Below are 18,228 nucleotides of genomic sequence, written 5' to 3'. Positions count from 1 at the left end.
ATCCTAACTCACTGCTTCCTAACACAGCAGACATCCTAACTCACTGCTTCCTAACACAGCAGATATACATCCTAACTCACTGCTTCCTAACACAGCAGACAGACATCCTAACTCACTGCTTCCTAACACAGCAGACAGACATCCTAACTCACTGCTTCCTAACACAGCAGACAGACATCCTAACTCACTGCTTCCTAACACAGCAGACATCCTAACTCACTGCTTCCTAACACAGCAGACAGACATCCTAACTCACTGCTTCCTAACACAGCAGAGATACATCCTAACTCACTGCTTCCTAACACAGCAGACAGACATCCTAACTCACTGCTTCCTAACACAGCACACAGACATCCTAACTCACTGCTTCCTAACACAGCAGGCAGACATCCTAACTCACTGCTTCCTAACACAGCAGAGATACATCCTAACTCACTGCTTCCTAACACAGCAGAGATACATCCTAACTCACTGCTTCCTAACACAGCAGAGATACATCCTAACTCACTGCTTCCTAACACAGCAGAGATACATCCTAACTCACTGCTTCCTAACACAGCACACAGACATCCTAACTCACTGCTTCCTAACACAGCAGAGATACATCCTAACTCACTGCTTCCTAACACAGCAGACAGACATCCTAACTCACTGCTTCCTAACACAGCACACAGACATCCTAACTCACTGCTTCCTAACACAGCACACAGACATCCTAACTCACTGCTTCCTAACACAGCAGAGATACATCCTAACTCACTGCTTCCTAACACAGCAGACAGACATCCTAACTCACTGCTTCCTAACACAGCAGACAGACATCCTAACTCACTGCTTCCTAACACAGCAGAGATACATCCTAACTCACTGCTTCCTAACACAGCAGAGATACATCCTAACTCACTGCTTCCTAACACAGCAGACATCCTAACTCACTGCTTCCTAACACAGCAGACAGACATCCTAACTCACTGCTTCCTAACACAGCACACAGACATCCTAACTCACTGCTTCCTAACACAGCACACAGACATCCTAACTCACTGCTTCCTAACACAGCACACAGACATCCTAACTCACTGCTTCCTAACACAGCAGAGATACATCCTAACTCACTGCTTCCTAACACAGCAGAGATACATCCTAACTCACTGCTTCCTAACACAGCAGACAGACATCCTAACTCACTGCTTCCTAACACAGCACACAGACATCCTAACTCACTGCTTCCTAACACAGCACACAGACATCCTAACTCACTGCTTCCTAACACAGCAGAGATACATCCTAACTCACTGCTTCCTAACACAGCAGACAGACATCCTAACTCACTGCTTCCTAACACAGCAGACAGACATCCTAACTCACTGCTTCCTAACACAGCAGAGATACATCCTAACTCACTGCTTCCTAACACAGCAGAGATACATCCTAACTCACTGCTTCCTAACACAGCAGACATCCTAACTCACTGCTTCCTAACACAGCACACAGACATCCTAACTCACTGCTTCCTAACACAGCAGACAGACATCCTAACTCACTGCTTCCTAACACAGCAGAGATACATCCTAACTCACTGCTTCCTAACACAGCAGACAGACATCCTAACTCACTGCTTCCTAACACAGCACACAGACATCCTAACTCACTGCTTCCTAACACAGCACACAGACATCCTAACTCACTGCTTCCTAACACAGCACACAGACATCCTAACTCACTGCTTCCTAACACAGCAGAGATACATCCTAACTCACTGCTTCCTAACACAGCAGAGATACATCCTAACTCACTGCTTCCTAACACAGCAGAGATACATCCTAACTCACTGCTTCCTAACACAGCACACAGACATCCTAACTCACTGCTTCCTAACACAGCACACAGACATCCTAACTCACTGCTTCCTAACACAGCAGAGATACATCCTAACTCACTGCTTCCTAACACAGCAGAGATACATCCTAACTCACTGCTTCCTAACACAGCACACAGACATCCTAACTCACTGCTTCCTAACACAGCAGAGATACATCCTAACTCACTGCTTCCTAACACAGCAGACAGACATCCTAACTCACTGCTTCCTAACACAGCAGACATCCTAACTCACTGCTTCCTAACACAGCACACAGACATCCTAACTCACTGCTTCCTAACACAGCAGACAGACATCCTAACTCACTGCTTCCTAACACAGCAGACAGACATCCTAACTCACTGCTTCCTAACACAGCACACAGACATCCTAACTCACTGCTTCCTAACACAGCAGAGATACATCCTAACTCACTGCTTCCTAACACAGCAGAGATACATCCTAACTCACTGCTTCCTAACACAGCAGGCATCCTAACTCACTGCTTCCTAACACAGCAGGCATCCTAACTCACTGCTTCCTAACACAGCAGACATCCTAACTCACTGCTTCCTAACACAGCAGACATCCTAACTCACTGCTTCCTAACACAGCAGAGATACATCCTAACTCACTGCTTCCTAACACAGCAGAGATACATCCTAACTCACTGCTTCCTAACACAGCAGACAGACATCCTAACTCACTGCTTCCTAACACAGCAGAGATACATCCTAACTCACTGCTTCCTAACACAGCAGAGATACATCCTAACTCACTGCTTCCTAACACAGCACACAGACATCCTAACTCACTGCTTCCTAACACAGCAGACAGACATCCTAACTCACTGCTTCCTAACACAGCAGACAGACATCCTAACTCACTGCTTCCTAACACAGCAGACAGACATCCTAACTCACTGCTTCCTAACACAGCAGACAGACATCCTAACTCACTGCTTCCTAACACAGCAGACAGACATCCTAACTCACTGCTTCCTAACACAGCAGACATCCTAACTCACTGCTTCCTAACACAGCAGGCATCCTAACTCACTGCTTCCTAACACAGCAGGCATCCTAACTCACTGCTTCCTAACACAGCAGGCATCCTAACTCACTGCTTCCTAACACAGCAGAGATACATCCTAACTCACTGCTTCCTAACACAGCAGAGATACATCCTAACTCACTGCTTCCTAACACAGCAGACAGACATCCTAACTCACTGCTTCCTAACACAGCAGACAGACATCCTAACTCACTGCTTCCTAACACAGCAGGCAGACATCCTAACTCACTGCTTCCTAACACAGCAGACAGACATCCTAACTCACTGCTTCCTAACACAGCACACAGACATCCTAACTCACTGCTTCCTAACACAGCAGACAGACATCCTAACTCACTGCTTCCTAACACAGCACACAGACATCCTAACTCACTGCTTCCTAACACAGCACACAGACATCCTAACTCACTGCTTCCTAACACAGCAGACAGACATCCTAACTCACTGCTTCCTAACACAGCACACAGACATCCTAACTCACTGCTTCCTAACACAGCAGACAGACATCCTAACTCACTGCTTCCTAACACAGCAGACATCCTAACTCACTGCTTCCTAACACAGCAGACAGACATCCTAACTCACTGCTTCCTAACACAGCACACAGACATCCTAACTCACTGCTTCCTAACACAGCACACAGACATCCTAACTCACTGCTTCCTAACACAGCAGAGATACATCCTAACTCACTGCTTCCTAACACAGCAGAGATACATCCTAACTCACTGCTTCCTTACACAGCAGGCAGACATCCTAACTCACTGCTTCCTAACACAGCAGACAGACATCCTAACTCACTGCTTCCTAACACAGCACACAGACATCCTAACTCACTGCTTCCTAACACAGCAGACAGACATCCTAACTCACTGCTTCCTAACACAGCAGGCAGACATCCTAACTCACTGCTTCCTAACACAGCACACAGACATCCTAACTCACTGCTTCCTAACGCAGCAGAGATACATCCTAACTCACTACTTCCTAACACAGCACACAGACATCCTAACTCACTGCTTCCTAACACAGCACACAGACATCCTAACTCACTGCTTCCTAACACAGCACACAGACATCCTAACTCACTGCTTCCTAACACAGCAGACAGACATCCTAACTCACTGCTTCCTAACGCAGCAGAGAGACATCCTAACTCACTGCTTCCTAACACAGCACACAGACATCCTAACTCACTGCTTCCTAACACAGCACACAGACATCCTAACTCACTGCTTCCTAACACAGCAGAGATACATCCTAACTCACTGCTTCCTAACACAGCAGAGATACATCCTAACTCACTGCTTCCTAACACAGCAGAGATACATCCTAACTCACTGCTTCCTAACACAGCAGAGAGACATCCTAACTCACTGCTTCCTAACGCAGCAGAGAGACATCCTAACTCACTGCTTCCTAACACAGCACACAGACATCCTAACTCACTGCTTCCTAACACAGCAGAGAGACATCCTAACTCACTGCTTCCTAACACAGCAGACAGACATCCTAACTCACTGCTTCCTAACACAGCACACAGACATCCTAACTCACTGCTTCCTAACACAGCAGACAGACATCCTAACTCACTGCTTCCTAACACAGCAGACAGACATCCTAACTCACTGCTTCCTAACACAGCAGAGATACATCCTAACTCACTGCTTCCTAACACAGCACACAGACATCCTAACTCACTGCTTCCTAACACAGCAGACAGACATCCTAACTCACTGCTTCCTAACACAGCAGAGATACATCCTAACTCACTGCTTCCTAACACAGCAGACAGACATCCTAACTCACTGCTTCCTAACACAGCAGACATCCTAACTCACTGCTTCCTAACACAGCACACAGACATCCTAACTCACTGCTTCCTAACACAGCAGGCAGACATCCTAACTCACTGCTTCCTAACACAGCAGAGATACATCCTAACTCACTGCTTCCTAACACAGCAGACAGACATCCTAACTCACTGCTTCCTAACACAGCAGACATCCTAACTCACTGCTTCCTAACACAGCAGACAGACATCCTAACTCACTGCTTCCTAACACAGCAGAGATACATCCTAACTCACTGCTTCCTAACACAGCAGACAGACATCCTAACTCACTGCTTCCTAACACAGCACACAGACATCCTAACTCACTGCTTCCTAACACAGCAGACAGACATCCTAACTCACTGCTTCCTAACACAGCAGACATCCTAACTCACTGCTTCCTAACACAGCAGAGAGACATCCTAACTCACTGCTTCCTAACACAGCAGATATACATCCTAACTCACTGCTTCCTAACACAGCAGATATACATCCTAACTCACTGCTTCCTAACACAGCAGACAGACATCCTAACTCACTGCTTCCTAACACAGCAGAGATACATCCTAACTCACTGCTTCCTAACACAGCAGGCATCCTAACTCACTGCTTCCTAACACAGCAGAGATACATCCTAACTCACTGCTTCCTAACACAGCAGACAGACATCCTAACTCACTGCTTCCTAACACAGCAGAGATACATCCTAACTCACTGCTTCCTAACACAGCAGATATACATCCTAACTCACTGCTTCCTAACACAGCACACAGACATCCTAACTCACTGCTTCCTAACACAGCAGAGATACATCCTAACTCACTGCTTCCTAACACAGCAGACAGACATCCTAACTCACTGCTTCCTAACACAGCACACAGACATCCTAACTCACTGCTTCCTAACACAGCAGAGATACATCCTAACTCACTGCTTCCTAACACAGCAGACATCCTAACTCACTGCTTCCTAACACAGCACACAGACATCCTAACTCACTGCTTCCTAACACAGCAGACAGACATCCTAACTCACTGCTTCCTAACACAGCAGACATCCTAACTCACTGCTTCCTAACACAGCACACAGACATCCTAACTCACTGCTTCCTAACACAGCAGACATCCTAACTCACTGCTTCCTGACACAGCAGAGATACATCCTAACTCACTGCTTCCTAACACAGCAGAGATACATCCTAACTCACTGCTTCCTAACACAGCAGACATCCTAACTCACTGCTTCCTGACACAGCAGACATCCTAACTCACTGCTTCCTAACACAGCAGACAGACATCCTAACTCACTGCTTCCTAACACAGCAGAGATACATCCTAACTCACTGCTTCCTAACACAGCACACAGACATCCTAACTCACTGCTTCCTAACACAGCAGACAGACATCCTAACTCACTGCTTCCTAACACAGCAGACAGACATCCTAACTCACTGCTTCCTAACACAGCACACAGACATCCTAACTCACTGCTTCCTAACACAGCAGACATCCTAACTCACTGCTTCCTGACACAGCAGACAGACATCCTAACTCACTGCTTCCTAACACAGCAGAGATACATCCTAACTCACTGCTTCCTAACACAGCACACAGACATCCTAACTCACTGCTTCCTAAAACAGCAGGCAGACATCCTAACTCACTGCTTCCTAACACAGCACACAGACATCCTAACTCACTGCTTCCTAACACAGCAGAGAGACATCCTAACTCACTGCTTCCTAACACAGCACACAGACATCCTAACTCACTGCTTCCTAACACAGCAGAGATACATCCTAACTCACTGCTTCCTAACACAGCACACAGACATCCTAACTCACTGCTTCCTAACACAGCAGAGATACATCCTAACTCACTGCTTCCTAACACAGCAGATATACATCCTAACTCACTGCTTCCTAACACAGCAGAGATACATCCTAACTCACTGCTTCCTAACACAGCAGAGATACATCCTAACTCACTGCTTCCTAACACAGCAGAGATACATCCTAACTCACTGCTTCCTAACACAGCAGAGATACATCCTAACTCACTGCTTCCTAACACAGCAGACAGACATCCTAACTCACTGCTTCCTAACACAGCACACAGACATCCTAACTCACTGCTTCCTAACACAGCAGAGATACATCCTAACTCACTGCTTCCTAACACAGCAGACAGACATCCTAACTCACTGCTTCCTAACACAGCAGGCAGACATCCTAACTCACTGCTTCCTAACACAGCAGAGAGACATCCTAACTCACTGCTTCCTAACACAGCACACAGACATCCTAACTCACTGCTTCCTAACACAGCACACAGACATCCTAACTCACTGCTTCCTAACACAGCACACAGACATCCTAACTCACTGCTTCCTAACACAGCAGACATCCTAACTCACTGCTTCCTAACACAGCAGAGATACATCCTAACTCACTGCTTCCTAACACAGCAGACATCCTAACTCACTGCTTCCTAACACAGCACACAGACATCCTAACTCACTGCTTCCTAACACAGCAGACAGACATCCTAACTCACTGCTTCCTAACACAGCAGACAGACACCCTAACTCACTGCTTCCTAACACAGCAGGCATCCTAACTCACTGCTTCCTAACACAGCAGACAGACATCCTAACTCACTGCTTCCTAACACAGCACACAGACATCCTAACTCACTGCTTCCTAACACAGCACACAGACATCCTAACTCACTGCTTCCTAACACAGCAGAGATACATCCTAACTCACTGCTTCCTAACACAGCAGACAGACATCCTAACTCACTGCTTCCTAACACAGCAGAGATACATCCTAACTCACTGCTTCCTAACACAGCAGAGATACATCCTAACTCACTGCTTCCTAACACAGCACACAGACATCCTAACTCACTGCTTCCTAACACAGCACACAGACATCCTAACTCACTGCTTCCTAACACAGCACACAGACATCCTAACTCACTGCTTCCTAACACAGCAGAGAGACATCCTAACTCACTGCTTCCTAACACAGCACACAGACATCCTAACTCACTGCTTCCTAACACAGCAGATATACATCCTAACTCACTGCTTCCTAACACAGCAGAGATACATCCTAACTCACTGCTTCCTAACACAGCAGAGATACATCCTAACTCACTGCTTCCTAACACAGCAGAGATACATCCTAACTCACTGCTTCCTAACACAGCAGACATCCTAACTCACTGCTTCCTAACACAGCAGACATCCTAACTCACTGCTTCCTAACACAGCAGAGATACATCCTAACTCACTGCTTCCTAACACAGCAGACAGACATCCTAACTCACTGCTTCCTAACACAGCAGGCAGACATCCTAACTCACTGCTTCCTAACACAGCAGAGAGACATCCTAACTCACTGCTTCCTAACACAGCACACAGACATCCTAACTCACTGCTTCCTAACACAGCACACAGACATCCTAACTCACTGCTTCCTAACACAGCACACAGACATCCTAACTCACTGCTTCCTAACACAGCAGACATCCTAACTCACTGCTTCCTAACACAGCAGAGATACATCCTAACTCACTGCTTCCTAACACAGCAGACATCCTAACTCACTGCTTCCTAACACAGCACACAGACATCCTAACTCACTGCTTCCTAACACAGCAGACAGACATCCTAACTCACTGCTTCCTAACACAGCAGACAGACATCCTAACTCACTGCTTCCTAACACTGCAGACATCCTAACTCACTGCTTCCTAACACAGCAGACAGACATCCTAACTCACTGCTTCCTAACACAGCAGACAGACATCCTAACTCACTGCTTCCTAACACAGCAGAGATACATCCTAACTCACTGCTTCCTAACACAGCAGACAGACATCCTAACTCACTGCTTCCTAACACAGCAGAGATACATCCTAACTCACTGCTTCCTAACACAGCAGAGATACATCCTAACTCACTGCTTCCTAACACAGCACACAGACATCCTAACTCACTGCTTCCTAACACAGCACACAGACATCCTAACTCACTGCTTCCTAACACAGCACACAGACATCCTAACTCACTGCTTCCTAACACAGCAGAGAGACATCCTAACTCACTGCTTCCTAACACAGCAGGCAGACATCCTAACTCACTGCTTCCTAACACAGCAGATATACATCCTAACTCACTGCTTCCTAACACAGCAGAGATACATCCTAACTCACTGCTTCCTAACACAGCAGAGATACATCCTAACTCACTGCTTCCTAACACAGCAGAGATACATCCTAACTCACTGCTTCCTAACACAGCAGACATCCTAACTCACTGCTTCCTAACACAGCAGACATCCTAACTCACTGCTTCCTAACACAGCAGACATCCTAACTCACTGCTTCCTAACACAGCAGACATCCTAACTCACTGCTTCCTAACACAGCACACAGACATCCTAACTCACTGCTTCCTAACACAGCACACAGACATCCTAACTCACTGCTTCCTAACACAGCACACAGACATCCTAACTCACTGCTTCCTAACACAGCAGAGATACATCCTAACTCACTGCTTCCTAACACAGCAGGCATCCTAACTCACTGCTTCCTAACACAGCAGACAGACATCCTAACTCACTGCTTCCTAACACAGCAGACAGACATCCTAACTCACTGCTTCCTAACACAGCAGATATACATCCTAACTCACTGCTTCCTAACATAGCAGACAGACATCCTAACTCACTGCTTCTTAACACAGCAGACATCCTAACTCACTGCTTCCTAACACAGCACACAGACATCCTAACTCACTGCTTCCTAACACAGCAGACAGACATCCTAACTCACTGCTTCCTAACACAGCAGACATCCTAACTCACTGCTTCCTAACACAGCAGACAGACATCCTAACTCACTGCTTCCTAACACAGCAGGCATCCTAACTCACTGCTTCCTAACACAGCAGACAGACATCCTAACTCACTGCTTCCTAACACAGCACACAGACATCCTAACTCACTGCTTCCTAACACAGCAGAGATACATCCTAACTCACTGCTTCCTAACACAGCAGACAGACATCCTAACTCACTGCTTCCTAACACAGCAGATATACATCCTAACTCACTGCTTCCTAACACAGCAGAGATACATCCTAACTCACTGCTTCCTAACACAGCAGACAGACATCCTAACTCACTGCTTCCTAACACAGCAGAGATACATCCTAACTCACTGCTTCCTAACACAGCAGATATACATCCTAACTCACTGCTTCCTAACACAGCACACAGACATCCTAACTCACTGCTTCCTAACACAGCAGAGATACATCCTAACTCACTGCTTCCTAACACAGCAGACAGACATCCTAACTCACTGCTTCCTAACACAGCAGAGATACATCCTAACTCACTGCTTCCTAACACAGCAGACATCCTAACTCACTGCTTCCTAACACAGCACACAGACATCCTAACTCACTGCTTCCTAACACAGCAGAGATACATCCTAACTCACTGCTTCCTAACACAGCACACAGACATCCTAACTCACTGCTTCCTAACACAGCAGACATCCTAACTCACTGCTTCCTGACACAGCAGAGATACATCCTAACTCACTGCTTCCTAACACAGCAGAGATACATCCTAACTCACTGCTTCCTAACACAGCAGACATCCTAACTCACTGCTTCCTGACACAGCAGACATCCTAACTCACTGCTTCCTAACACAGCAGACAGACATCCTAACTCACTGCTTCCTAACACAGCAGAGATACATCCTAACTCACTGCTTCCTAACACAGCACACAGACATCCTAACTCACTGCTTCCTAACACAGCAGACAGACATCCTAACTCACTGCTTCCTAACACAGCACACAGACATCCTAACTCACTGCTTCCTAACACAGCACACAGACATCCTAACTCACTGCTTCCTAACACAGCAGACATCCTAACTCACTGCTTCCTGACACAGCAGACAGACATCCTAACTCACTGCTTCCTAACACAGCAGAGATACATCCTAACTCACTGCTTCCTAACACAGCACACAGACATCCTAACTCACTGCTTCCTAAAACAGCAGGCAGACATCCTAACTCACTGCTTCCTAACACAGCACACAGACATCCTAACTCACTGCTTCCTAACACAGCAGAGAGACATCCTAACTCACTGCTTCCTAACACAGCACACAGACATCCTAACTCACTGCTTCCTAACACAGCAGAGATACATCCTAACTCACTGCTTCCTAACACAGCACACAGACATCCTAACTCACTGCTTCCTAAAACAGCAGGCAGACATCCTAACTCACTGCTTCCTAACACAGCAGAGATACATCCTAACTCACTGCTTCCTAACACAGCAGATATACATCCTAACTCACTGCTTCCTAACACAGCAGAGATACATCCTAACTCACTGCTTCCTAACACAGCAGAGATACATCCTAACTCACTGCTTCCTAACACAGCAGAGATACATCCTAACTCACTGCTTCCTAACACAGCAGAGATACATCCTAACTCACTGCTTCCTAACACAGCAGACAGACATCCTAACTCACTGCTTCCTAACACAGCAGAGATACATCCTAACTCACTGCTTCCTAACACAGCAGACAGACATCCTAACTCACTGCTTCCTAACACAGCAGAGATACATCCTAACTCACTGCTTCCTAACACAGCACAGAGACATCCTAACTCACTGCTTCCTAACACAGCACACAGACATCCTAACTCACTGCTTCCTAACACAGCAGGCAGACATCCTAACTCACTGCTTCCTAACACAGCAGATATACATCCTAACTCACTGCTTCCTAACACAGCAGACAGACATCCTAACTCACTGCTTCCTAACACAGCACACAGACATCCTAACTCACTGCTTCCTAACACAGCACACAGACATCCTAACTCACTGCTTCCTAACACAGCAGGCAGACATCCTAACTCACTGCTTCCTAACACAGCACACAGACATCCTAACTCACTGCTTCCTAACACAGCAGGCAGACATCCTAACTCACTGCTTCCTAACACAGCAGATATACATCCTAACTCACTGCTTCCTAACACAGCAGACAGACATCCTAACTCACTGCTTCCTAACACAGCAGAGATACATCCTAACTCACTGCTTCCTAACACAGCAGACAGACATCCTAAATCACTGCTTCCTAACACAGCACACAGACATCCTAACTCACTGCTTCCTAACACAGCAGACAGACATCCTAACTCACTGCTTCCTAACACAGCAGAGATACATCCTAACTCACTGCTTCCTAACACAGCAGAGATACATCCTAACTCACTGCTTCCTAACACAGCAGACAGACATCCTAAATCACTGCTTCCTAACACAGCACACAGACATCCTAACTCACTGCTTCCTAACACAGCACACAGACATCCTAACTCACTGCTTCCTAACACAGCAGGCAGACATCCTAACTCACTGCTTCCTAACACAGCACACAGACATCCTAACTCACTGCTTCCTAACACAGCAGGCAGACATCCTAACTCACTGCTTCCTAACACAGCAGATATACATCCTAACTCACTGCTTCCTAACACAGCAGACAGACATCCTAACTCACTGCTTCCTAACACAGCAGAGATACATCCTAACTCACTGCTTCCTAACACAGCAGACAGACATCCTAAATCACTGCTTCCTAACACAGCACACAGACATCCTAACTCACTGCTTCCTAACACAGCAGGCAGACATCCTAACTCACTGCTTCCTAACACAGCAGAGATACATCCTAACTCACTGCTTCCTAACACAGCACACAGACATCCTAACTCACTGCTTCCTAACACAGCACACAGACATCCTAACTCACTGCTTCCTAACACAGCAGACAGACATCCTAACTCACTGCTTCCTAACACAGCACACAGACATCCTAACTCACTGCTTCCTAACACAGCAGACATCCTAACTCACTGCTTCCTAACACAGCAGGCAGACATCCTAACTCACTGCTTCCTAACACAGCAGACAGACATCCTAACTCACTGCTTCCTAACACAGCAGAGATACATCCTAACTCACTGCTTCCTAACACAGCAGACAGACATCCTAACTCACTGCTTCCTAACACAGCAGAGATACATCCTAACTCACTGCTTCCTAACACAGCAGGCAGACATCCTAACTCACTGCTTCCTAACACAGCAGACATCCTAACTCACTGCTTCCTAACACAGCAGACAGACATCCTAACTCACTGCTTCCTAACACAGCAGACATCCTAACTCACTGCTTCCTAACACAGCAGAGATACATCCTAACTCACTGCTTCCTAACACAGCACACAGACATCCTAACTCACTGCTTCCTAACACAGCAGGCAGACATCCTAACTCACTGCTTCCTAACACAGCAGAGATACATCCTAACTCACTGCTTCCTAACACAGCACACAGACATCCTAACTCACTGCTTCCTAACACAGCACACAGACATCCTAACTCACTGCTTCCTAACACAGCAGGCAGACATCCTAACTCACTGCTTCCTAACACAGCAGACAGACATCCTAACTCACTGCTTCCTAACACAGCAGAGATACATCCTAACTCACTGCTTCCTAACACAGCAGGCAGACATCCTAACTCACTGCTTCCTAACACAGCAGACATCCTAACTCACTGCTTCCTAACACAGCAGACAGACATCCTAACTCACTGCTTCCTAACACAGCAGACATCCTAACTCACTGCTTCCTAACACAGCAGAGATACATCCTAACTCACTGCTTCCTAACACAGCACACAGACATCCTAACTCACTGCTTCCTAACACAGCAGACAGACATCCTAACTCACTGCTTCCTAACACAGCAGACATCCTAACTCACTGCTTCCTAACACAGCAGACAGACATCCTAACTCACTGCTTCCTAACACAGCACACAGACATCCTAACTCACTGCTTCCTAACACAGCAGACATCCTAACTCACTGCTTCCTAACACAGCAGACAGACATCCTAACTCATTGCTTCCTAACACAGCACACAGACATCCTAACTCACTGCTTCCTAACACAGCAGAGATACATCCTAACTCACTGCTTCCTAACACAGCAGGCATCCTAACTCACTGCTTCCTAACACAGCAGGCAGACATCCTAACTCACTGCTTCCTAACACAGCAGAGATACATCCTAACTCACTGCTTCCTAACACAGCACACAGACATCCTAACTCACTGCTTCCTAACACAGCAGAGATACATCCTAACTCACTGCTTCCTAACACAGCAGAGATACATCCTAACTCACTGCTTCCTAACACAGCAGACAGACATCCTAACTCACTGCTTCCTAACACAGCAGACATCCTAACTCACTGCTTCCTAACACAGCAGACATCCTAACTCACTGCTTCCTAACACAGCACACAGACATCCTAACTCACTGCTTCCTAACACAGCAGAGATACATCCTAACTCACTGCTTCCTAACACAGCAGACAGACATCCTAACTCACTGCTTCCTAACACAGCAGACATCCTAACTCACTGCTTCCTAACACAGCACACAGACATCCTAACTCACTGCTTCCTGGCTCGATTTGAGCAGTCAGACAGTTTCCTCTCACAAAATTGAGAGTCAGAACAGCGAACCTGGGATCATCCGGAGTAGATCTGGACATGTGGGGTGGGATTCTCCGGTCTCCGACGCCAAAGTCGTGCTCGGCGATTGGTCAGAAAATCCACGTTGGCGCCGAAATCGGGGCGGCACCACTTTTGTGAAGTGGTATCCAAAACGGCAAACTCCAGGAGTACACCGCAGGCCGCATGGACGGCCTCAGGACGTCACCTGAGGCCATTCCTGATGCTCCGCAGGCAGTGGGGGCTTTGGCAGGGGCTGGGGGCACTGCTGGGGGGTGGTACGGGAGTGACAAGCCTGGCCAAAGGTGGGGGGCAGTCTTTGGCAGGCCGGGTCCGCCATGTTCCACGCCGCCGTGCGCATGCGCGACCACGGAGCCGGCAATTCTCCGGCCGCATCGGCAGCTAGAGCCAGGTGCTCCATGCTGCGTGCCTGCTAGCCCCCCCCCCCCCCCCCCCCCCACCAGACGGGGGATCACCGGCTGTTTTGTGCTGATTTGTGAAATCTATAAAAATCTGGAATTAGAAGTCTAATGGTGACCATTGTCAATTGTCTTAAAAACCCATCTGGTTCACTAATGTCCTTTAGGGAAGGAAATCTGCCGTCCTTACCTGGTCTGACCTACATGTGACTCCAGACCCAGAGCAATGTGGTTGACTCTAACTGCCCCCTCAGGGACAATTAGGAATGGGCAATAGATGCTGGCACAGCCTGCGACCCCCACGTCCCATGAACGAATAAAAAAAAGATGTCCTGTTAATGATATCCTTGACTTGCTGGTAAGAGATATGCATTAGCTGAAAGCAGTCGAGGATTCCTATTTTATTTTCCCTGATTTCCACTTACCCCTTCCAACAACAGACTGGCAGAAGTGAGATTGGGAAGTGTGTGTTTGGAAACTTTAACATGGAGAACTCAGTGAGTATTCAGTCAGATCAGCAATGATCTTCTTGAAAGGCCAAGCAGGCTCGAGGGGCCGAGTGGCCTTATCCTGCTCCTAATTTGTATCTTTGTATGATCTCACCTCAGAAGAGCTTTCATAGGTCAGTATCAGTAATGGAGATATGTGTGAACTGACTTCTTTTGATAACATGTTGCATTTTGTATTGTAGTCCACAGCTGTGGAGGGCTATGAGTTGGGAGAGCACGCTCCAGGATTAAGGCTGAAAGGAGTCGGAGCTTACAGGGCAGCGCACAACATCATTAAGGTGAGTGCCCTCCCTTTTCTCAATATCATAAAATGTACAACACATTGAAATACAGAAGAACGTGCTGCTGTACAGAACCTTTCATACTCTTGGGGAACAGCCAATGAAGTATATCATTATTGTTATGTAGGCAAATGTTCAGACAATTTCGGCACAGCAAGTTACAACAGATGTAAGATAATATGTTTTTGGTTGTGGTTGAGGGATAAATATTGGCCAAGGTACAAGGAAAACACCCCTGTTCTTGTTCATGGGATCTTTTGCTCGAGTAAACGGGATGGCATGTTGGCACAGTGGTTAGCACTGCTGCCCCACAGCGCCAGGGACCCCAGTTCAATTCTGGCCTCAGGTGACTGTACAAAGTCTGCACGTTCTCCCTATATCTGCGTGGGTTTCCTCCGGGTGCTGCGGTTTCCTCCCACAGTGCAAAGATGTGCAGGTTAGATGGATTGGTCCTTAGTGTCCAGGGATGTGCGGGTTAGGTTAGGTGGGTTACGGGTATTGGAGAGGGAGTGGACATGGGTGCTCATTCAAATGTGTGGGTTTTGTGACTCAAGTTTCTGTAGAGTGGCTCAAACCCACAACGTTCTAACTCAGGGGTGGGCAAACTTTTCCGTGCGAGGGCCACATTCAGAAATTCACAATTTTAAAGGGCCGCATAGTATATTAAGTAAAATAATTCATATTTTAAATAGCCAAAATAAAAGGTCTTTAAAGAAACAAAAGCACATTTATTTGAAAAACAAAGTAACTCAGTAAGTAACAGAACAATGTCAATGAGAATGATGCATCTGACTGCAGTAATTTACCAGTTTGTTGAAATCAGGTGTCAAGTTGCTTGTGCTGATCCTTAACACTGACAGAAGCACAGCCCAGCCGAGTCAACGATAAAAACGCTCGTAGTGGGGTGGATGAGTGGGGCTGCCTTATTGGTCGGTTTAGTTGGGTGTGCGACCAATAGGAGTCCAGGTTACAAACAATAATAAGGCTTATTGTTTGTAACCTGGACTCCTATTGGTCGCACACCCAACTAAACCGACCAATGAGACAGCCCCACTCATCCACCCAACTACGCGCGTTTTTATGTGGCCCGCCAATGAGGTGCCCGGAATCATAACCGACATTTTTGAAAAGCCGCCGGGGAAAAGCCGCTGAAGTAAATGCGCTTATTGAATAAGCGCATTTACTTCAGCGGCTTTTCCCCGGCGGCTTTTCAAAAATGCCGGTTATGATTCCGGGCACCTCATTGGCGGGCCGCATAAAAACCTTTGTCGGGCTGCATGCGGCCCGCGGGCCGTAGTTTGCCCACCCCTGTTCTAACTCTTGAGTTTCAAGTGTTACCACAGAGTCAAGCTTACATGTAAACCTTTGTGATGTAGATGTTTTGGCAGAGCTCATTAAGGTGGGGGTGAGAGCTGAGACATTCAAAAGAGACTGTGTGGGAGGAAAAGGCGAACACAACATCATCCCATTAACGCTGCCGTCTTCTGCTTCACAGGCTCACGCAAAGGCTTGGCACACCTATGACAGACTCTGGCGGAATCACCAAAAAGGTATCCGAGCTATCCATTAAGACTGAACAGAATCAAACCAAATGCAAACATTTATCACCCAATTGGGGTCATATACATTGGCTAGTTTGACTAGAGTTTCTGCTGTAAAGATTAGCAGGGTTTACAGGGGGAGATATTTCATCAGCTTCAATTGGTGTTAATGGAATTTGAGTGATAGGTGGACGTGGCAGATTCCACGGAATTATCACTGTTTACAGGTGTGGTAGTATGACTAGAGGTATTACGGTACCTGGGAGTGTGAGCTGCCATTGGTGCAGAAGGCTCGCTGCCCATTGGCCCAAGTGTTGTCTTCACATTGGTCGAGAGGAAGGTAGCTCCGCCTACGAGGCGGAGTATACGAACCCGTGTCTCCCAGCAGCCAGGTCATTTCTGTACTCCTGCTGCTGGGCACACTTCTTGTAGATTAAAGCCTTCGATTCGGACTACTCCTTCGTTTCTGTGTTCATTGATTGCGCATCAACAGGTAAAGGTGGGTTGTGTATAAATATAAATTAATATGGGGCGGCACAGTGACACAGTGGTTAGCGCTGCTACCTCATGGTGCTGAGGACCCGGGGTCGATCCTGGCCCCGGGTCACTGTTTGTGTGGAGTTTGCACATTCTCGCCATGTCTGCGTGGGTTTCACCCCCACAACCCAAAGATGTGCAGGGTAGGTAAATTGGCCACGCTAAATTGCCCCATAATTGGGAAAAAAGAATTGGGTATTCTACATTTATTTTTTTTTAAATGAATATATTGCGTGCTGTACAAGTATAACATTATGGATTGGATGTATCTATGATGGCCATTCAGCCCCAACCTGTCTTATTTCACTTAGATCAGGTGAGGGACTTCAGCCCCGTGGAGCAACAGTAGAAATTGAGGTTGTTCTTCCTGGAGCAAAGAAGGTTAAGGAGAGTTTTACAAGTGGTGTTCAGAATTGTGCAGGATTTAGATAGATTAAATAGGAAGGAGCTGCTTCTGTTGGTAAACGGGTCAGTAAGTAGACAACAGCGATTTAAGGCAATTTGGCAAAAGGAAGGA

At 46.8% G+C, this 18,228-nt stretch overlaps 1 protein-coding gene across 4 annotated transcripts in view; it reads left to right on the top strand.

Moving 5' to 3' along the window:
• LOC119974200 (lactase-like protein) overlaps nucleotides 1-18,228 on the top strand; it is a 75,993-nt gene that overhangs the window by 28,930 nt on the left and 28,835 nt on the right. For all 4 annotated transcript variants that reach the window (XM_038812925.1, XM_038812923.1, XM_038812926.1 and 1 more), the window contains exons 7-8: nucleotides 15,535-15,630; nucleotides 17,129-17,183. In XM_038812925.1, coding sequence (XP_038668853.1) covers nucleotides 15,535-15,630; nucleotides 17,129-17,183 — 151 coding nt within the window. The remainder of the gene's footprint in view (nucleotides 1-15,534; nucleotides 15,631-17,128; nucleotides 17,184-18,228) is intronic.

The sequence above is a fragment of the Scyliorhinus canicula genome, chromosome 12, assembly GCF_902713615.1.
Source record: "Scyliorhinus canicula chromosome 12, sScyCan1.1, whole genome shotgun sequence".
Classification (NCBI taxonomy): Eukaryota; Metazoa; Chordata; class Chondrichthyes; order Carcharhiniformes; family Scyliorhinidae; genus Scyliorhinus; species Scyliorhinus canicula.
Note: the sequence above shows the minus strand (reverse complement) of the source record. Positions and strands in the feature narration are given on the sequence as shown.